Source organism: Hippoglossus hippoglossus, chromosome 1 (genome assembly GCF_009819705.1).
Source record: "Hippoglossus hippoglossus isolate fHipHip1 chromosome 1, fHipHip1.pri, whole genome shotgun sequence".
Lineage (NCBI taxonomy): Eukaryota > Metazoa > Chordata > Actinopteri > Pleuronectiformes > Pleuronectidae > Hippoglossus > Hippoglossus hippoglossus.
The window spans coordinates 1717121-1740044 of record NC_047151.1 but is presented as its reverse complement, the minus strand read 5'-3'; the positions used below and the strand labels follow the sequence as shown (position 1 = coordinate 1740044).

General features: G+C 40.2%; 1 protein-coding gene and 1 long non-coding RNA gene across 2 annotated transcripts; both read right to left on the bottom strand.

Annotated features, from left to right (window-relative positions):
• Nucleotides 1–1143: 1143 nt before the first annotated feature.
• LOC117771684 (zinc finger protein 638-like) lies at nt 1144–22241 on the bottom strand. The gene is made up of 26 exons (XM_034602402.1): nt 22123–22241; nt 17690–17855; nt 16139–17647; nt 14149–14210; nt 12731–12760; nt 12345–12514; nt 11903–11979; nt 11010–11204; nt 10273–10488; nt 9672–9770; nt 9429–9466; nt 9286–9332; nt 8388–8419; nt 7941–8060; nt 7632–7763; nt 7383–7424; nt 5792–5929; nt 5488–5652; nt 4892–5341; nt 4327–4800; nt 3951–4091; nt 3555–3828; nt 3194–3460; nt 1801–1932; nt 1535–1656; nt 1144–1421 (listed from the first exon to the last, which is right to left on the bottom strand). The coding sequence occupies exons 3-26, from the start codon at nt 17480–17482 to the stop codon at nt 1377–1379; spliced, it is 4812 nt and encodes a 1603-aa protein (XP_034458293.1). The 5' UTR covers nt 17483–17647; nt 17690–17855; nt 22123–22241; the 3' UTR covers nt 1144–1376.
• LOC117776874 lies at nt 19685–20375 on the bottom strand. Its single transcript, XR_004616513.1, has 2 exons — nt 20287–20375; nt 19685–20140 (listed from the first exon to the last, which is right to left on the bottom strand). It is a non-coding gene; the product is annotated as an uncharacterized LOC117776874 (long non-coding RNA).
• Nucleotides 22242–22924: the final 683 nt, after the last annotated feature.

Below are 22924 nucleotides of genomic sequence, written 5' to 3'. Positions count from 1 at the left end.
ACTGACATTGGGGCTCAGTTAATTGGACTCTAAAATGTCTGTAGGTGTAAAGGTGAATGTTGTATATCTGTAGTGAGAATCCCAGGGCCAGTTGATGAAACATTGTTTAGTTGATGAAAAATGGTTTGCAATTAATAATTTAGTAGTTACACTTTAGTGGGAATCTAATTCCAACTATTAAACCAAATACAAATTGAGGTAAAGTAGTCCAAATGTCCATTCAACTCAATTGACCATTTCACTTTGAAATTTTTGTTTACAGTTCAAAACTAGTAGAATGTCCACCATTTCTTTTTATGATCCACATAATATATTTGAATGACATTTATTCCACCAAATCAAATTAAATACATGTCATTGGGCCTTTTTGGTGAATAAATGTGGATATTCCTTCAGCTTCAGACAGAAGAACGTAATCATTCATTTAAAGATCTCTCAACAAAAACATTGTTATATATAATCACTGGACACTAGATGATATTCAGTGTAATGACAATGTTTGGGGATATCATATTAATTTCCTGTAAACTTGCCCTAACCCGGAAGTTTAGCACTGACCTAAAGATCTGCTTTTCTCCAAATGGGAATATGACATTTAGAAGGACTGTGACAAAGATTGTCAGAAAATGTGAATAACTGGTCCCAGCTCAGAGCAGCATATACTGCCACCTTCTGGTAAAACAAATGTCCTGCAAGCTGCAAGATAAATCCTGTCTTCCAGACAAACCAGTTATAATTGGATATTAACTATCGAGTGTCAATCAAGCTGCAGTGTGAACTCTGATGGGGTCCTCACTGACTTCATTAGCTTCGTTTATCTAAACTCCAATGGACATTTTTTAAATGGCACTTCATGAGAACCTAAATAACACACCCGCCAAGTTTGAAGTCGATCAGGTGAGGAGTTGTGGAGAAAATCAATATAGTGATTAACAGATTCCTCCACTTTAGTTGGAGGTGTTTGTGTATAACATGTCCCGTTACTGATTTTATCAATTCTAATGTAAATAGGTAAAGTTCGTTTGTCCCCCATTCTAAAAACATCCAGTGAAGCTCTCTTTCAAACAGAGTAAAATATTATCAACCTTATTAAAGTGCAAAGAGACAATTTCAGACTGAATGTAAATGAGTGACAACACGTGATTAAGTCAAGACATTTTACTGTGCACAGTTCAAACTGGCAACTATCTTCCACTGTACAGTTCTAACCATTTCTTTTAATTGCAGAAGAAAAGCAATACATATGTTTTAAAATAGAGACAGGAAATAAGACTAGTCTACACCAATATGAGATTCTGGACCTTTGAGTGAGAAATAAAGAGACAATACAAAAGAAGGGGAATGGCAAAATTCAGTAAGTGGTTTCAGCGCCACGTTCAGCTGGGGTCAGGTTTGGCAGTCTTCATGTTCTGCAAGTATTTCTAGAAGAGAAAGAAAAAGGAAATTTGAACTGAACATACAAATGGTTCTCACATCCATTACAGCAAGTATTAAAGAGAGTGCAATGACCCACACACATAACTGTGTTGCCTACCAATAGGTTCTCGTAGTGTTTGGCGGTTTTACAGTGGCTGATTTCAGCCTCTTTTGTTCCGCTGAAGAATCGATTGCACACCTTACAGAAGAACCCTGTCTTTGGAACCAAGAACTCCATACCTGAGGACACACACACCCAAACAACATGACAGTGAACGCTATTGGCTGCTCACTAATATTAGATGGTAACACAGGATAAATGTTCATGTAAAAACAACATGAGAGTGAAAACACAGCAGACATGGTGGGGAAAAAGTGTCATACCAACTGGGTTGCTGGGGTCAAAAGGAGGAAGGGAGCAGTCGGTGCTCATGGGAGTTTTTGTCTCGGACTTCTTCACACTCTCCTTCTGTTTGTGTGTTTGGTCTTGTGTTAGGTCAGAACTTTCTTGCTTTGCTGTGGAGAGACAGAGACCTCTTTAAAATCTGGATCAGATTCATGAGACCTGGTTCTGCTCAACTGGTTCATACATTATTGATTATATATTCTGATTCATTACTAAAAACCAGCAGACCTTATGGCAATGCATCCTGATTCCCAAATAGATGGAGTCAATCCCAACACTGCATATAGCACCATGAAAAATATGTCAAAACATCTGCAGGAGCTTTGTCACTATTGTACTTTTCTGCTCATTTTACACATCCACATGAAGAGAGAGAGAGCGAAGAATAAAAGAATAAATTAAAGAAGCTATGAAGAACGATTTTACTAATTTCGGAAAAAGTGTGATCATTATGTGGTGATCGGTGTTGGTTTTGTGGAGGTAATTTCAATCAAATCAACGTTTAAACTGTAGCGGGTCAGCCACGTCAGCTGAGAGAGAGAGAGAAGAGAGCAAGAGGGATAGAGCGACAGAGAGAAGTGAGAGAGTGGAGTCAGGATGGACTGAATGAATAATAAATATATAGTAAGTGCCAGTTCCTACGTTCATTTATACATTTGAATGAATTTTTAGAGGCCATTGTCTTAGCAAAATAAAACGACAAATCGCTCAAACAATATACTGATATAAAACCTCATTGCCGGTATATTCATCCAATCACCCAGACCTACAAGGAAATGCAGGTTTGAATTTGGTGCAATTGCTTCATGTGAAACAGATCCAAAGCGCCTTGCAGTCAGTGGGGATGGGGCTTAGCAGCCACTCTGCAGACCGAGTTAAACATGTCCTCTTCTATGTCCACACATGACCTACAGCAGTGGGCGGCAACTGGCGGGCAAAACCTCCCCAGAACCACTTTCTCTTTAGCAATTTATCTTCAAAGTGAAAGTACAATGTTGGTGTTGTTGCTGGAATGCGCTAAGATTAATTAATTAAATAATTTTATGAAAAACATTGGCCATAAAATCTTCAGAGCAGATAAACCAGGTAGGATGCACAATAAGTTTTCTAACTTCACTCTGCACCATGGACTGTTTGAGGAGGACTCACTAATGACAAGGAATAATTCTGAAGTAGCTCTGAAGTGTATCAAAGATGCATCATTCTTATTATATCATACACATGTATTAGTCACAACATGGAAAGAGGAGATAAAACAGATTGTTCAGAGGATTTTATGTTTTGGATAATATCAGAAACATCTCTCTGTCTGTCTGTCATGTGCAGAATGAGCACTGCACTAGTGAAAACTAAATCAAATGAAAACTGTACCTGTGTCTGGAGCAGGAGTTCCTGTCTCTTTGTCCTCCTGACTGTGCATCCTCTCCTGTTCTTCTGATTTGTCCAGGGAGTCCTCCTCAGCCTTGCTGGGATTAACACCTCTGTCCTCGTTCTTATCTTCTTCACTCTCTGCCCCTGCTGCAAGGTTGTTTGAGGAGGGGTCCACTGGGGCAGCTTCAGGTGGGTTGTCTGAAGGGGAAGGCATGGAAAGATGTTCAACCTCTGGGGCGGAGTCCCCAGTGGCAATAAGTGTTGGTTCTGAAAAAAATAATGACAGATAACAGGATTGAATTACACAAGCTAAAACCTGAAGAAAAGATATCTCAGCGATTGTGTTTCCTACAGTTATTACTGGATGTTGATGAGTGTGAGGTACCAGTGTCGGGTGCTTCTGGCTGACATGTTGGCGCAGGTGATTGACTGGGAGGAGAGTTCGCTTGTGAAGCTGGTAAGCTGGTGGATTTTTCTGTGGCGAGGACCTCAGCAGGTGTTGAAACAGAACTGTCTGTAGACTCAGCTGTTAGCTCACTCACAGGTTCACACTCTGATACTTGCTCATTAGACTCCACCGCGGTCAAGGTGGCATCCGGCATAGTTGTTTCTGTAACGACTTCCATGGGTGTGTCCTACAAACGGACAAGGACAAATACCACAAAATACTGAGATGATTAACCTGGAAATATGAATCGAACTCAGGAACACCATGTAGAGAAAAGGTTTAATGAGTCATAAACCAGCTAAAATGTACCTCTGGAGTGTCCTGTTGGACCTCTGTGGTTTCCATGGGAATAACTGGAGAAGGAGAGCGAGGAAGGTCTGTGACATCTCCGACTTCATCTACCGTCACAAAGTCACTCAGGTTGAACGGGAACTCCTCCTCTTCATCCACCTGACATGACGGGACAAAAAGTTACATTTGAGGAAAACAATGAAGAGATTTATGCCCTGTCACCGTTCACCACTTAGCCCTACCACCTCGTTTTGTGCGTGGCCATGAAGGGGTAGTGTTGTCCCCACTACTTGCAAAGGGTATTTCATATCTAGGGGTAGGGCCAAGGAGGAGGAATCGGGACAGGGCAATAACTCCAGTTTCAACCGTTTTTAACCAAGCAGCATCTTCTCACCGTTTTCTCTGCCTCTGAGTTGTTGTTTGGTACATTCCTGCGGGACGTATGTTTATATCCCTCTGACCTGCAAGATGACCTTGACCCTGACAAACCTTCACCGTATGCTCTTTTTCTCTCCCTCCTCTCCAATTCCCTTCTTTCCTCCTCCCTTTTCTCCCTCTCTCTCCTACCTCTTTCATCCCTCTCCCTCTTAGCTCTGTGCTCCCTCTCCCATGCTCTCCTCTCCTTCTCTTTCCTCTCTTTCTCCTTTCTTGCTTCCCTCTCTGTCTTCTCCCTCTCCTGCATCTGTGTCTCCTCATCTGTGCTGTTCTTGGCCTGCTCTTTGGTGTCTTCTCCAGCTTTTTCACCCTGCCCGGTCTCCATTGGCGTTTCCCCGTCTACTCCAGAGGCGGAAGCTGCAACATTGCCGGGATGTCTCATGGTTCTTGTTCGGCACTCCACAAGCAGTGTGTTAACCATTTCTTGAGTAACCTGGTGAAACAGGAAAATCGAGGCTCAGTCTAAACAGGAGAAAAATCTGGCTCAAACAGCACCTGACTGACAGGTTTGTCAAATAATTTACCTTTGGGAGTTCTGACTGCATGACTGTCTCCCCAGAGGCCACTTTGTCATCAGCACTCAACAGCTTTGTCTCTTCACCAGCTGGAGTCTTGTCATTTCCTGCTTCAGATGCATCAACTACTTTCTTCTCCTCTTTTGCCTCCAAGACAGTTTTCACAGCTGATGTTTCTCCTGCGTCAGAATTGGAGGCTGCTTCTGGTTTGGAGTCTGGTGCAGCCAAAGAGTCACAAACAGCACTGGCTAGCTCTTCTTCTGGGATTTTGTCTTTGCTCTCACTTCTTTCCAAAGCCTCTTCTTTGCCAACTGTTTCCTCTGTACTCATTTTCTTATCCATTTCGGCAGCATCTTCTTCCGTCACTTCCAACAGACATTTAGACTTCTCCTTTTGTGCCATCGGCTCTTCATCGGCCGCTGCTGCAGATTGGCTGCTCTTGCCATTTGCAGATGCATCCTAAGACAGGACACAAGAAGGTATTGAGCAGTGTAATGTTAAATGCATGCATCCAGGTGTTGAGTTGATGCTGCATAACTAGTAAGAGAAAAATGGGCCTAATTGGATAATGAACACATTTCTTCAATGATTAAAAAGTTTCTGACCTCTGCTGAATCCAAGTATGCAGTGATGACTTTTGTCTGTGTGCTGGCCTTTGGGTCTGGCTTGCGTGAGAAGATCAGAGGATTGTTCTGTATGATGCACGGAAACGTCTGGAAGCGTTTGTAAACAGACAAGGCCATAGCTGCTGTTGCCATTTCACAAATGACCTACGCAGAAAGAGACAGAGCATCAACAGCAGGTGAGATTTCTTCTAACGACAATTAGTGTGACAGAGATTTGGAGAGGAGACAACAGCTGTGTCTGAGGACAGGCAGGTTTGTAGCTGCACACACTGAAACATCTCACCATATTGTTGAGCACTAGAGTCTTGATGACGGTGCCAAAGCGTCGCACCAGTTTCTGGACCTCAGAGGAGCAAGAGGGCGTGTTGGGAACATTACTGATCACCAAGAGGCTGTTCCAGCAAACTGGAACTGGACTTTCCTGCAGGATAAGAAAGACATACACTCACTTATTAGCCAGTGGTTTACTCCCACATGGTATGTTTAGACATATTTATTACCCTCCATAAATAATGGCATCAAAGCTCATTGACTTTCTGCAACATTGTGTCATTCATGTAAAATACTATTTTGTTTAATTGAATGTGCTTTTCAATCAAAGTAAATGAGACATTCGACAAACAGTAGTTTTTGCCACAAAGGTCAGAGGAAAGGACCGTGCTTACCTATCTAAATGTGAAGAGCAGAGTGGAAGAGAAACTTATTTATTTTGCCTAAAAATAACAGATATTGTACAACGCCAAGAAAACAACTATCTCATCACTGTTCTCTCGTCATTGCTTGTGTGTGGATGGGTGGAATGAATAATCGTGTCTTTTTTTTTTCGTTTGTCTGAATTCTGTTTTCGCAAACAATAGGGTGAAAGTAAATTTTCTATCTTTAAAAGAAAAGATAGATGTCAATCAACAAAGTGAATGTTGAAGTCTACTTAAAGGGATAGTTAACCCAAAATGGAAAATTCACTCATTATCTATACAACACTATGCTGATGGAGGGGTGGGTGAAGTATCCACAAAACTATAGCACTCCTAGAACTGCTGGAGTTTCAGCAATCAACAAGCTTTCTCTCTGTTGTGTGTATTGCAAGTTCCGGTAGCATGTAAACATAGGTGTGGTGTGTGCGTGTGAACGTGGCTCTAGAGGAGGATAACAGTGGCCACTTATGCTAAAAACTTGGTGTAAATGATGCTGTTTTGAATTGAATTTGAATGTCGGGGCATACGGAGACTTGGAGGACACCACAGGAGAAGTATGAAGGCCCTTTATGTTTTTACGTTTGAAAATGTGGTCGCCATTTACTTCAATTCTATTGGATTTGGCTACAACGCTATTTACCCCTGAGACTCCAAAAGTGTTTTGAGGACTCAAACACTAAACCCAGCCCTCGATCAGCATAGTGGTGAGTAGATATGTGAATTTTCAATCTATCCCTTTGAGAGTGCAGCAGTTCTAGTCTGACCACTCAAAGTGCTTTACAGTAAAGTTTTTGCCATTCACCCATTCAAATAAATTCATACAGTGCATCTTTGTGCAGTACTTCCTCTATGAGAAAGGGCAATTTGGGGTTTAGTATGTTGCACTAAACCCAGGACACTTCAGCATGCGCCCTCTCTACCCCCTGAGCCACAGCCACCCCAGTGAAATAAATGTAATACTGAATAATTCAGTTTTAGTTCCACAGTACATTTCAGCTTAATTACAGTAAAGCACCAATTGTAAATTTATATCAAATACACAATTTTGAATCATCAATTAGTTGATTTATTATAGATAAAACACTGAATTTTTATTGTATATAGTGTTTTAACTGACACTTAAATAAAAAATAAGATGAACTGTACAGAAATCCACAGTGTGAGTGCAGTAATACTCACCAAAGGGTCCACAGACTCCATCATTAGATTGTAGAGACCCACCTGTGAAAAGACGTTATAGCTCAGAGTTCAATGTTCAATGAAAAGGGAAACAAAATACTAATTTTCTATTGAACTAGTGAGTGAAATGCCACAGTGAGGTACAACACAGAACTCAAAATAATGATCAGATAAATGAGAAAAGAGAAACAGATGAGAAAAGATGATGAATACACCAACAAAGATTTGGGTAAATGAAGAGAGTGGTACCGGTGTGCTGAGTCCAACACGCTGTTTGACTTGGATGATCTTCAGCTCAGAGTCTCCGATCTTTGCAGGCATGAAGCTGTGGACCTTCACTATCTCCTGAGCAAGCTCCATGTCTGGCACTAACACAAGGGCCTAACATACAACAAGCAGGTTGTTAATGTTGTGCATCCACTGTCATTGTCAACAAATGTATTTGGAAATGGCTTTAAAAAATCCTGAAAATAGCTCCAGGGCATGTTTTTATTTGTTAATCAATTACAAATTAACTACTATTTATTTGTGTCCCTTCTGATGAAACCGTGTATCTACCTTTCTGATCTGTGTTGCCAGGATAATGTCAGAGGGAGTCCCAAAGGGCTGAATCAGCTTGATGATGTCACTCTCTGAGCAGCTGTTCTCAGGGAGTCCTGAGATCAACACCACACCTTTCTGTTGGAGACATTGTGCTGGGATGTGAGGAAGATGCCTGAATACTGATATTGTTTAACAAGTAATTAAAGCCAATGTAGACATTTAACTGCTAATTTGTTATAGTAGAGCACAAAGCATTTGTATGCAAAGGTTAGGAGACCCCTGGATACATTTCCTGTTCTATTAATATTTCTCATGAAAAAAGATAAAATCAGACGTAATGTTAATACACTGTTACTTTTCATTTGTAGTGTTTTTATAGAGTTTAACAGTCTCACCAGTCCTTTACACAAAGTTTTCATTTATATGTTACAAGGTGTGTTTATGTATGTGTGGATCATGTACCTCATCTGAAGTCTTCTGGTCAGCCTCATTTCCTGCAGTGGGGAAATAAGAGGCAGATGAGGTCGGGGGAAAACAGTCGGTATGTTTAGTAAAAAAAAACTAAACCCATTAAAATCCTGACATCACAAACTTCCCTGTTGCCATGTTTACACTAGGGCTGGGCGATAAAACGGAGATAATGATTGCGATATAACTTTTCCCTAGATAGAAATATAAGTAATGGTCGATACAACGTAGATAGAACTCATTCCATCCAACTTTTGACAGACAACACGCCACTGATAAAGAGAAGCACTCAGCTCATCGATTCATAACTAAATACACGTGATTATCAGTTTGTGTGAAGAGGGGCAGACACAGAGACACACAGACACGCACACACACACACTCCTGCAAACAGAAGTTCTTCCTGCAGATTATGACGCTACGCTGTGTTTTAACTTCTTTGTTGCAGAAGAAGCCCATTTATCTAGGAACATAAATATGAATTCAGAAGGTTTTCATGAATATCAGTTCTACGTGTGAGTGATTAGAAAACATCAGAGGAGCAGAGTCACTTGTGCAGAGTAATGCTCCTCAGTGCAGTGGCGCTAATTTGATTTATATCGTGATATATATATATATCGACAATCGACTGATATGAAAAGAAATATAGTAATACGATTTCTTTCCATATTGCCCAGCCGTAGTTTACACTAATACTTTTTTAATTTAAAGTAAAAGGGCCTGAAAAACTCCAGAGTAGTGGAGTTAACATAATGTAGCTCAGCTACAGAAATGGCATATTTAATACAGCAATCAAGTATAGTTAAGATGTAGTTGTTATAAGTTGATATACTGAGCCTGTCTTGACAATGATAGATTTGAATATACCAGTAACAGCATTTTGTTGTCCTACCTGTGTCTTCCCCAGCAGTGCCCCTTTCCTGTCCTGTGCCAGGTTTGCTGTGAAGTCAGACATAAAGCAGGTTTGAAGATAGAAGGGTGAGTGTGAAGCATATCAAAAAGGTTCAAAAGAAAAAGGTGATAACTGGGACAAACCTGCTGCTGCTATCAGAAGATTGCCCTTCTTCGGGTTTCTAAAATAAATGTTTAGTCAGAGTGTAAATAAGACAAAATACACATGATCTAAAAGTTTAATAGAGGAACGGAAAAATCAGCTTTTAATTGCATTAGACACTCAACTGAAATAAATGTAATTTCAACCTTATATGGAAGATTTATGTTTTCTATGTATGCACAGGTTGATCGAACTATGTCACGTGCATGTTTTGCAAATGGTACCTTGGCTGTTGAAGCAGTGATTTGCTGGTCTCTGATGGAGAGATCTTTGGAGTTAGCCAGTGCCTGGGCATCTTCTGCCTTCACCATGCAAACAGATGCCTGCAAAAGAGGAGGAAGACAAAGTGGTGATGATAATGTCATTCTGCAACATAGAACCAAGAAACATTTACAGACCAACATATCCACAGCAATTAGTTATGACTCAGGAATGACAGATGTATACACCAACTGCTAATCCAATCCGGCCACATTTATGGTGAAAATGTAGAAGGTTTTGAAAAAATTACCAATAGGACCATTAAAGAAAGAAATATAAATTTCAGCCTGTGATGTTTGCTACATGACTACTATACAACATTAACATAATACTTTTAGCTTAACTTTTTTTTTTTTACTTCTTAGCTCTTAGTGTTATATTCACTATTGCTACATAATATCAGAGAATCAGTTTCAAATTAACTTCAAACGAGAAAAATATATATTTTTTCCTCTATCATCTGTCTTAAGCTGCTCTCTACCAAGCATCAAACCTGTAAAAACCTCAAAAGTAACAGTTCTTGCTAAATGTATCAATAAACATTTTATGTAATTAAGTTAGCACCTTTTGTCCTTCACTCGAATCACTCTCTTCATCAGAGCATGGCATAAGGATCACATTGTTGATCTTGCCAAAGGACCCAAGCAAGTCAGTAACTTCCTGCTCTGAGGCATCCTTTGGGATGCCTGTCAGATATACCAGACGCTCTGCAACAGATGAGTATTGAGAGGCTGGAGTCACCATTTTCTTCTTCTTTTTGGGTTGTGGAGGTTTGACGGACTAGAAACCAAAAAAAAAGGTTCTGGTTAGTTTTTTGGGGAAAAAATTGGAGTAAACCAAAGACAAACCATTACAAGACTTTACTACATTGATCAAGTACACAACTCTGAAAAGGAAAATGTGGCTCTTTGTGAGAAAAAACTGAGCTAGCCAAAGAAACATTTGAAATGAAACTGGAATAATTCAATACCAATGTCCCTGTAGAATGAATTATCATCATGCCTGAAATCAACATCTGTAACCTTCACTAACAACAATACATGGGGCTCATATCGGAAACAACTAAAATGGTGTCAAACCTGCTCTGTTATGTATTGCATTCAGTTCAAGTATTGGTTTTGCCATCATTGTGACAATTTGAATAAAATTTCGAAGTAATATTGATCTGTATTGATATGAACCAGGTGTACAAGTGTTTGATATGATAGAAGATTTATTCGTTCAAACAACACCTGTATGATATTCCCTTTGGTTGGTCCATAACAATTTTTATACAACTAGAGGAAGAAAAAAACACTCACTGTGTCAGTGACCTTTGCACTTGCAGTCTTAGGCATCTTAGTTCCAGTCTTGGTCCCACTCTTGACAATTTTGGATTGTGATGGTCCATGTTTGGAGATGTGACCCATCTTAGAGGAGGATGGATGTTGACTGGTGATGCACTTGGTTGAATCATTGTGTGGATGCTTCACACCACTTCTAGAGGAAACCCCTGTAGATACACCATTAATCAAAGGGAGGGGGACAGCATAGCAAAAAGAAAATGTCAAGAAATATTTATCAATTATGTAATTATATTAAGTCAATTAACAAGTAAATTTAAAACAGAGAAACAATTAGATCCCTAAATTCAAAAAGTTAAAGCCTGCGAAGGATTGGTCATTTAAAGCCTCTCAATGTACAACAATATAAAAACGTCTCACTGACCCTGCTTATGTAAGCTTATGCAGGTTTGTGAAACCAGGGTATGTTGTATACATAAGCAAAAATGTAATGGGGATGATTTAATATATAAACACATGACTGAAGTTCATTTTAAATTCTGCCTGAAGACGTCTGTTGCATGTCCTGCAGCTCTCTACCCCCCATGTTGGCTCTCAAAGACAAATTGCTAAAAACCTTTATATACTGTCCCCAGGCAGGTTTGAAGAAAAAAAATACTCTAAGTTTTGTTAGAAGTTTTGTTTGAAGGAATTAAAATAAAATGTAAATAAGATAACAAATTCAGCACAATGTCCAAAGGAGCTGATGTAAGAACACACCAGCAGATCCTCCGCAGGATTCACTGTAAGTGAGTAGGGGTGTTGATGTGACAACCACGGATAAAATATAACTGTCCAAAAAATGCACAATTTGAGAGGAAGAAGAAAATAAATGTATAATGTATAATAAAAAACATTTACACTGACTAACCTGATTCCCTCTTCTCAGGGCGATTCACTCTGGAGATTCGATGTGAGCCACAGGGACTGTCCAACCGATTGCCGTGTTCTTAGAAAGGATAGCAAGGGAGAAAGGGTGAGTTTTGACGCAGATATACGACTGTAGACTGAAGAACCATTATGGTTTGTCGAGGCAGGAAAGTTTGGACAACATTTGAACAACCTGTCTTCATCCACTGAAGGTAAAATACTGAGGTACTTTTAAGTAGTAGAAACACAGTTATTTGTATGTACCACTGTGTTATTAACTGGTCACAAAGAACATTAAGCAACAACACCACTGTTTAAAAATGATACAAGCTACTGACAAATCAGCTCAGAATACACATGACTTTTGACTGTGTGGATAAATATTTAAGAAAGTTAATTTGCCACTTTGTACACGTTAAGCCTTTTCTCTGGCATACAGTTTACCTGAATAATGGTTGTAGCGGGGGTGATGGTGAGGGGAGTAAAGTTTCCCATGTGGCCGGTTGGGATGAGTGCCCACTCTGTGTTTGTTGAGAGGGCCTGGGCTCGGAGAACTAGAGTGGGATCCAGTCGTGGAATGGGATGGAGATTGGCTGCCATATCGTCCACTCCGACTAGATGATAGACAATGTTCATTACCAGACAGAAACAGTGCAATTACTGAGGGAAATTGCGACAAAAACAGCTTAAACACCTACAGTTGAGCAAATCAGTGTTGTTTTTTTCTTTTATGTCTTCTTATTCGAGACCAGCTAAATAAAATGAGTAATTTCCCACTAGCTGATGGACAGCACTAACAAACTATTTAAAAGATCAAGAATCCAACTGACCTTGGTAGATTTGGTTTCCAGTCAGGGTACCTTCAGAGACACACAAGCATTTGTTAGCATGTCAGACATCTTCTAAACTTAATAATACAAAAATAAATGATTACAAATTACAACTGAATGTATCAAAGCGGTGCTTTTAAAAATCTAGATTGAACAGTAAGTCTGATAATATTTAGTAGGAAATTGTTGTTTTTAGTACCAAGGCCACTCAGAAATAACTCCTCACAGCTCTATCCATCTTCATCCTTTTTTTGCAGCCTACACATCAGTTATATGTTTGGCTATCACAACACATGTCATTTTAACATAAATATCAATACATTCCAATATAAAGTCAATAAGGCTACTGTTCCCCAAAAACAAGTTGATTTCAAGTTGTGTCAGAGAGTCGGTAAATGGCTGTTGTGCAGACAGAAACAACTTCAATGCATCACTCGTGTTTGTCTGTGTCTTCTGGATGAGTACAGAGGAAATAGTTTGCCAATAAATTGGCCTGGAGCTTTTAAAACCCAGAGAATAAGTTCTTAACGAAAAAGCATCTTTAAAGCATGTGCAAATTGTTTTTATCATAATCAAAATCTGCTTCCATAAACTTTACTTTTCATTTTAGATTTTTGGGAAAAATTGGAAATTCTTATCTGATGCCCCTTTTTTCACCAACATGTAACAGTTCTGTTTTGCCCACCTGATTTCAGACCATTTGTAGAATTTTGACCAAAAGTTAATTGATTCAGAACCCACTGATTTGCAGCTGTAACCAAAAAGGTAGCAGGTTTTATAAGTGAGCATGTGAAGTTTTACACATTGGAGAGACAAAATGTTCATGAGTGATCCTTGATAAATTTAGAGGAGCTAATGTGATTGTATAGCGTTGTGACTAACTATGACTAAAGCTACTTCCAGACATGAACTCCTCATAATCTTCTGACATTCTTAGGAGAAGCTGTATAAATTGAATAAAATGTTAAAACTAACAATTTAGTAGCACTTAAATGGCACTTACTTATAGCACTTTGTAGTTTTGCTTTTTTGAAGAAATTGTACTTTCTTGATTCTTGTTGTTCTGGGTTTGTACCCTCATGGTTGAATGTACTTATTGTAAGTCGCTTTGGATAAAAGCGTCAGCTAAATGTAATGTAATGTAATAATGTGAGAACGCAAATGTCTGAGTGAGAGGCTCTGGACATTCTCTGGACTTTCTCCAGCCAGCCCCCTTGTAAAAACTCCTGAGAATGTCCACATGAGCTCATGTGACAAAAAACAAACAGGACCAGAGCACCTGCACACTATGGAGATTTATGTGAATCTCCTTTAGCGTTGTTCACTGTGTGAAAGACAAACTTAAGTTCATGTCTGAAAACGGCTTAAAATAAAGTGTAGTTGCAAAGCTTCAGCAGCCCATTTAAAAAGTGACTCACTTGTTACGCAGGTCTCTACAGGCAGCAGTGTGGTTGACGGTGTTAATATGGTCAACCCAGTCCTGAAGAAAAACGACAAATGGGAGGAAGATGTCAAGGTCAGGAAAACTTAAATGATAGCTAGCAAAGCTAGATTCAGCATCCACATGTATCAGGATACAAGATGACCAAAATATAAGAAACAAGTTAACTTATGTATTTACAGTAATGTTCTGAGACACAAGCTCAAGTCAATATTTGTTGTCTGGTATAATATTGTACATGGTGTGGAAACCCTAGACTGAATGTTGGGATCCAATTCTTTGACCCCATATACTTCTTCAAATTATGTCACAGCCAATAGTAGAAATACAAGACAATGCTTTGGCATGTGCTTGAAGGTGCACTGTGTCTATTCTACTTTCCCCTATCTTCAGAATGACTCAGCCTTAAAACATGATACATCACTGGCAGAAACAAACAAAAAAAACAAATAGATGCTGTTTGTTTAACTTACTATGCTCAAAGGCCGAAAGAGGACATTTCGTTTAGAACACCCATATCCACTCATCAACTAAGCAGATGTCCATAACATGTGAATTTCACAGCCTTTACTTCAAAATAATAGAAACAACTTTCCTAAACCTAGAGGTTTAGGGTTAGTAACCTTATAGAGCCTTACATAGTCATCTTAACTTAAACCTTCTCATAGGTCATGACATGTAATTGATTTTTGATGGAGAAAATGTTTATTCATTGATATAAAACACTGATATTAATTTAATGAGAAAAAGTAAGAATGAAAGACTAAACAAATTCCATTTGTCTGATTTTCTAAATATTCCACACTTGGCATGGTGGAGACATTAAGACAGTCCAACTCTATTACAGTTTTTGTACAAACCACTTTAAACCTGAGTTTCTTGTATGTGTAGTCAATCATTAGAGCAATGCATGAGAGCACAAGAAACTCGATGTATTTTCTACAAGGAGTTTGTTTAACAGTTATTAATGCTGAACTAAGAAAATGATTCCCTGACAATTCCTCCGGTCAGTTTTTCATTGAAATGTCGAAACAAAAGTGATCATTATTGATTATTGTATATTGTAGACATCATCCCTATCAATTATTAACTCATGTCACACCCTTCAAATGCCATAAAAAACAGCATCCGACTACCAATCTGATGCATTTAGTGAGTAACCTATATACTTGGAATGGTCATAGCACAGAAAAGAATATCAGCGAGAATGACAACAGCAGTTTCATTTGTTGAAATGAGTGGAGGACCCAGATGTTTAAAAATTGGGGATGTGGGTGAAACTTTTTGATCTTCTGGAGAGTTTTCCAGATATAAATGATTGAACTGTGCATTTTATGGGAATTTAGATAGATCGGGTAGGTAATATTATGTGGATGCTGGATAAATTTAGGTATTCTTAATTTAATTAATGCAATGGGCAAATAAGCCTTGTGATGTTTTTCTTCACTGTATAGCTATTCTTCAAATGTTAACTGTTATTTTTTATTATTTTATGAAATTCACTTAAATAAAAAATAAACTTCATTTTTTTTATAAACTGTGTGCAAAACTTTGGCCACCCTACTGAGTTAGTATTTAAGTAACCCGTGTTTGGCCAATTGTTAAGCATGAGCGTGGAAAAATTCTGCTTTGTTGTTGTGTGGCAGCCAAAGGTTGAGGAAATGTCGCAGAGAGAAAAAGCCACAAAATATTAGCATAAAAATCAACTAAGTAGATACCAAGTAGTAGGGTGTCCAGATTTTTGCACATGCCACAAAGATTTTTCCCCAAATGTTTTAATTTTTTTAATGACAGTTCATATAGAGAAACTGCACTACCATATTGCAATGCAAGTAATTCAGTAAGATGAGCATGAATGTCACTAATTTTGAGAACTGGTGAAGAAAGTTTACCGAATAATATTTAACATGTGAAGGTATTTCTTTTAAAACTCTTGGGATATTACTAGCGGGCATGTTGACACTCACCTTTTCCTGATCAGACTGTGTGTGGCACAGAGAGCAGGTGTGGGGATACACCTTTGGACACACGGCCAAGAAATCACTTATCATGGTGGGGGTAGGTAACTTCTTGCTGCTGAGTGGTTTTGAGCCAGATGAAGAGGAGAGAGATCGTCTTGAAGAATCCTCACTCCTGGTTTCAGATGAAGGCCTTGGTTTGGGTCGATCATGCCTGTAGTCTCGATCTAGATTACGAGATTTGGAGGGGGGAGGTAGTTCTCTCCCAGGTGACCGATTTCTCTTGTGATGGTCACTACTTGCCCTGCGATAGTCCCGGTCTCCATGCTTGCTTGTTTCAGGGTTTTCCAAATGAACCTGACGCCTTTCAGGTTTATCTGCTTTGGGATCTGATGTGGATGATGGGTACATTTTAACTGTCCTTTCATTGGAGAGTGGCTCCCTTTTGAAAGTTTCTCTGGTATTTGTTTCGTCCTTTGCCCTACTGGCATGACCATAGTCAATGACTTTACCTGCTGTCTGTGTGACAGTAAGCAGGCTAGGTACTTCTGGTGAGCGTGAACGAGCTACTTCTGAAGAGTGAGCAGGTGGCAGTTGCATATCATGGATACTGCGTGAAAACGAGGCTGGGGAGTTAGAAGCCACAGTTTTCTGCTTGCCTGACTTGTTGATTTGGATGTCACGCAGTATGAATGGTAAAGTGTCTGGGGTTAGCTGATCATCAGGATAGTGACTCAGCACTTCTAAGTCCTCATTTGAAAGTCCGAAACTGGCCAAGATGCTTCCTGCACTCTCTGGTGTGTACATACTCTGACCTTCCCCCCCACCACCACTTCTGCCACCATGAGGATGTCGGCTTTGGGGTGACGGTGAGTCACTTACAGCAGCAGTCCAGCCTGGTATGCTTGTTCCAGCGTGGTTGATCTCCGGCTGCTGTTGAGGTCCCTGTCGATGTGGCTGCCGGTTAGAACTACATGGAGGACCGGCAAACAGTTTGGTTGGAGGTTGGTAACTTGACCAGTCTATGTCTTGCTGATGACCTGGCTGACTATCAGAGGTGAGTGTTGTTGAGCCATAGGTTCCATGTTGACTGATCCCAGAAACCGAGCCTTGGTTCTGGTGTTGGTTTGGTGTGTTCATGCGGTGGTCCATGTCCCTGGCACCCCGGATAGCCAGGGCAGACTCTAGCTCTTCAGGGAGCTGGGTGGGACGAGGAAATTGGAAACCCATCACCTGTGTCAGCATATCAGAGGGAGTATGACTCTGATGTTGATTTGGATGTGGCTGATGATGAGGTCGGGGTCCATTTGAGAAGGGCTGTGGCCCCTGTGGCTGGGAGTGGTGGTGGTACATGGTAGCAGGAAGACACAGTTGTGTGGTTTTGTAGGTTTTGCTTTTAGTGTCCAAGTTAAACCCAATAGCTGACACCTCTCGTCTATTGAGAAGACTCAGGAGGGCCAGTTGACGAGGTAATGCTGCTGCAAGCCTGTTGTTGTGACACTGGATGCCAACAGTTATGGTTGCAAGAGAGGCAAGCTGCTGGAGAGCAAACTGGGCCTGAGTTTCAATCTGAGCCAAATGGAGAGCTGTTACTGCAGCAGCACCAGCTACAGGTCCAAGTATGAAATTGGTCCGTCTGATGCTGTTGGCAATGGAGAGTGTTGCTCTGGGTTCCAATCGCTGGGTAGGAGCAAGGTGCAAATAACTGTCTGTGTGCACAGCGAGGCTGTGAGGTGGAAAGCAGAAATATACTATTACAGATGAGCAAGCTTTAGTTTCTCATTTCAAAATTCTCTTTCAGGTGAAGTCCTTTTTCCCCAATCACTTTTAAGTAACAAGTTGGCTCATTCCTTGTTTCTTGTGTGGCGTCTTCCCTTAAAATGTGTTGAAGCATAAAGAAATGGGGTCAGCTTCCAGATCTCTTTCCTGCTGACATGTGTGCCCATTATGCTTTACTTTCAGGGTGGAGAATCAACATTGCACAAAGCACAAGTAACATTGCAAAAACACTGAATCAATGAAAAGTATTAAAAACCCAAGCAGCAAAAATAGATTAATATTATAGGGCCGCCTTAACATCTAGGCATGATAGAAAGGCATCTAGGCATTATAGAAAATAAAATTATTTAGTTATGCTTCCAAAAACTACACTTACTCACCTTAGAGCCGGGAGGTATGGACCAAAAATAGTATCTTTCTAGGTTGGAGGATAAAGGGGAATATATATCGTTATAACTATATCTATAATATATCGAGTTTTTCGATTAAGTAGGCTAAAGTCAAAAGCCACATGACAATTAATTTTATAAAACAAACTGTTAGGTCTTTCTTTGAAAATGCTCCCTTATTTGTTTTCAACAAAAAAGTAAACTGATCAAGAGGGAGTACAATTATAGGTTTTCCAGAGCTGTGCCAACAATAAAAATAAAACAGACCCCATCAAATTTCGTGCCGCCTCCACCTCCCGACAAAATCCTAGTACAGTGGAAACCGCTTATAGTGATATAGAATTGCGTAGCTTCTGAAGGATAGTCCCAGAACTTGAGGGATAGGTAACAGTGCCACAAACACACACACAGACTCCACTGCTCACTTCTCTCTCTCACTCACCGACTGACTGACACACACTCCCACACACAAACAGTATCATCAGTATTGGGTAAAAACAACAGAGGTGTGAACTTAGTTAATGTATGGAGAGCCGGAGGAGATGGCGGGGCACGCCAGGAAAATCCCTGAATATGCACTCCTGCAACTTTCACCAACAAAAAAGCACTAACCATCATTTGGCTTATCTTTGGTTATCAGTATCCACCCTCTCTTATTTTCAATATCCTGCACTTTAACCCAAATTGGGCTGAGTGGAGGGTAGTGTTGCACTGTATACAGATACTAGAAAGGTATCATGACCTCACCGTTAAAAAATCTTACGATACCTAATTTTATTGGTATCGGTACTTTATGAATGACGACCAGGCCCACTGGCTGCCGCGCCTTGGAACGGCTGCGTGTTGCGGTTCTCAGTTGTTCACACTGGCTGCTGATCAGCACTACAGTATTTCCTTGTATAAAAGTAGTCCTGTGTACTTAAATAAATACAAGTACTATACAGTATGAAGCAGTGCATCTTCCACTCCTGCAAATATTTCACAATAAAACATATTCGACAGATAACAGATAACATTGAAACTGTGCTGAAAGACCATTTTCTCTGAATATTCTGCTATGAACTGCGTGTGGAATGCAGAAGAAAATCGTCAAGGAGAGCAGAAGTGAACAGTGGCTGTTCCGTGCCTTTCTGTTGCCCATGTGCTCTTGAAATTGGTTTCAAAACAAAGATTTGGGTATTCTGACAACACTAGAACAGACATATGCTGGTCCTCTTTTAACATTCTTTTGTGGAGAGTATCCTAGCCTTCTGATTCACTGCCTGGTAATTATCATTGTCTGTGAATAATAGAAATAAACAGAAATTGTCCAGTAAGATTGCTGGATACCAGCAAAACTGTACGACAATTATCTGTGAGTCTCGTGGGGTTAAGAAAGGGCAAGCCATAACTAACGATGAAGAACATCCCCTTTATCGTACATACAAGCTTTTACTATCAGGAAGACGGTTCAGGGTGCCATCCTTCCGAACCAACAGGACTCGGAGATCATTTGTGTCCGAAAAATATTGCACTCTTGAACAAACTGTGAAACAAAAATTGACTGAATCTCGGTGTGTGAGGGTGACCTATATGTAGAGCACTTTTTATGACAGGTGTTGTAGGCTTACTGTGGTGATGTGTGGTGTTGGTGCTGTTGCTGGTATTATTGTTGTCTCTAAGTGTCTGACGATTGCTCTGTAGCAGGTTGACGGATGCAGGACATGACATTTCACAAAAAAATTGAAAAGAAAGTAAAGGAAATTAAAGCTACTAGTCTGGCATAGAAACATACATGTACGACATATTAAAATGCTTGACTTCAAAGACTCAAACTAGTTTGGTTATAAAACCTCTAACTGTACTTGACATAACGTAAATGTTACTGATGTAGATTAACGTCAGCTACCTGGATAACAATAAATGTCCCTTATAAAAATGTTTCAACAGAGAAAAGGATAGGAAGCAACAACATCCAAGCCTCGGGACTTCTTATTAGAGAGTGCTGACTTCTCAGAAAGCATTCTACAATGAATAAATACAGCTATAGCATCCAAGTGCACTCTCTGAGACACATGCATATTGATGCTCTGTACAATCACACAGGAAGATTCAGAGCACAGCAGATAGACCTTCAGTCACTAGCTGTACAATGAAGGTTTAAATGCCCAATATTATCTCAATCAACCAATAACAAGAGACAACGTTTGGCAACATAGAATCATGGGAGTTTCTTTTTTCACCACGAGCAGCAATTCAGTCACCCTTTACTGATTAGGATTCCTTCAGTGTTGACTGTTGCTAGAAGGTGTGTATTCAGGGAGGTTACCAGTCCTCTGCAGAGATAGCTGAAGTGACATATTCTGACCACTACACTATACATTTTTATACTTGTCAGTCTTCCATATACATCTACTTATCTGTGACCACCACAACAATATTGAAAACATAGTTTCTTTCAACAATACTTTATTCATTGTAAAGCCGCTCAAGCACATTGATTAGCTCGGCTTCTCCCCCTTTTTCTCAGGGCCCCTGCCACAGCCCACACTTAAACCCTAAGAACCATCTGTGGAGAGACCTTAAGATGGAAGTTCACAGACACTCTCTGTGTCGATTTAGTTTGAAAACTGCTGGGCCATGTTTTAGTATAGACGGGCAGAAATGGATGACTGAGACACTCACAAAGGCTTGTCATAACACAACTTCCGCTGATTTGTCACACTCCTGTCACATGACCCTCTCACTGAAGAAAACTACCAGCATTAGCCTCAGCTGCTAGTGCAGAACGCAATATGGAGGCTGACCAGTGGCAGGTACTGTATGATCACCCTGTAGCTCGTGTCGGTGCCAGAACCCAAGTCCAGTGAGTTTCATCCTCAGCACAGATGGGCTTTTGCTACACAAAGTTTTTCCGCAGAAGTTCAAATATTTCAACTCGAACAAAAGATGCAATCGACGTAAATATCTTGACAGCAATTGTTGTTGTTGCAAGTGTATTAAAAATATTTTGGTTTTCATCATTTCTGGATTTGTTGCATGTTTCTTTCAACAATCAATTGTGCTTTCATTTTCGTACACACTTCACCATACTCTTGCATGAAGCTATTGTAACAAACACAATTTCCCCCTGGGATCAATGATTCTGATTCTGATTTGTTAAATGTCTGCATTCAGGAGAGATTGCCTTGACGTTCTTCTGTGTGTTTTGTCCTTAGATCCGCCGTAATCACATGGTACTGGGTGCAACTCACTTTTGCATTAAATTACGGACGCACATGTACATGCAGTGGTCAACATATCAGTGTCTGTGAGGAACGTGGAGAATTCCGTTGGCTGTCATCCCAGAAATGGAGATGCTGTCAGCACTGATTCACAGAGACATTACAGCAGACATGGAGGCTATAGGTGACAAAACCCTGCCTGTCACTCTGCATCGCTCCTGCAGGTTCACAGTCATCAGGTAGTGACACTTTCACAGTCAGCTCCATGAACTACATGCACTGTGCTGATGGCTGCAGGACAGGCCCAGCATGGAGCATGCAGTAGTGATGTGGTCCGGGTCCGCACAGCTGAGCGTCTGAACCTTCATGTCTGCTACAACACAAACCACTAAGCCCACTTCACAACCATGAAAGCCCCGTCATAGAGGACATTTTGTTCGGACAAAACATCACGTAAACCGGGAAACAAGGGGCCTGCCTGCGTTCACCATCACACACCAGCCATTTTGGGTGTTTTCATTGCCTAGCTAGTGTTAGCTGTGGAGAGGAGAGCGTGTCTACTGCTTCGTCACATTCGTTGAACACTTGTACAATTTCCACGCTCCACACACTCAATAAATACCTTTCACTGTGGGTTGATGCGGATCTTTGTTGATAACGGAAAGTCGTTTTTAACCCGTGGCCTTCAGGACCAAGGAGGAGCGTCAGCCGCTGAGACCGCGGTAAAGAGCCAGACTTCCGCCATCAGCAACATACACTTCCGCCTGGAGTCTTTCAGAATAAAACTGTCCTCTCCCTGAACCTGACAAGCAGCTACTAAACATAGAAAGTTAATTTTTCAATATACCCCCAAATGGTAAGTCATGTTCATTATATTGAATTAATACTAGTGTAGTGTCCGTTCTGAACCTGCCTGTTTGAAATGGGCTGTGTTAATGCTCCAGAGCTACTTCAGAATTATTCTTTGTCATTCGTGAGTCCTTCTCAAACAGTTCTACAATATACAGTCACTTTTTATTGTTTGTGTGCTGGATGTTATGTGCAGAGCTTTTTATAAACTATGGTGCAGAGTGAAGTTAGAAAACTTTGTGTTCATCCTACCTGGTTTATCTGCTATCAAGATTTATAACAATACAAATTTTCATAAAATTAACCTGCATTTGTTTTATAACTATTCAGGTGTGTAGTTTATATATAAGTTTGAATGAACTGCTGATATTTTTTCATACACTACAGTACATTAATGACATTACATATCTACTATTTTAGAGGGCTGTTCAATAAACAAAACAATCTTCAGACCCACAACCTTTCTAAATAAAAGCTCTGTAATTTAGCTCCATAAAAACCATTGCAACAACAAATCCAAAGCTGTGTTTTGACTTTGAAGACAGGTAGCCAGGATGAAGTGATAGTGAGAAAGT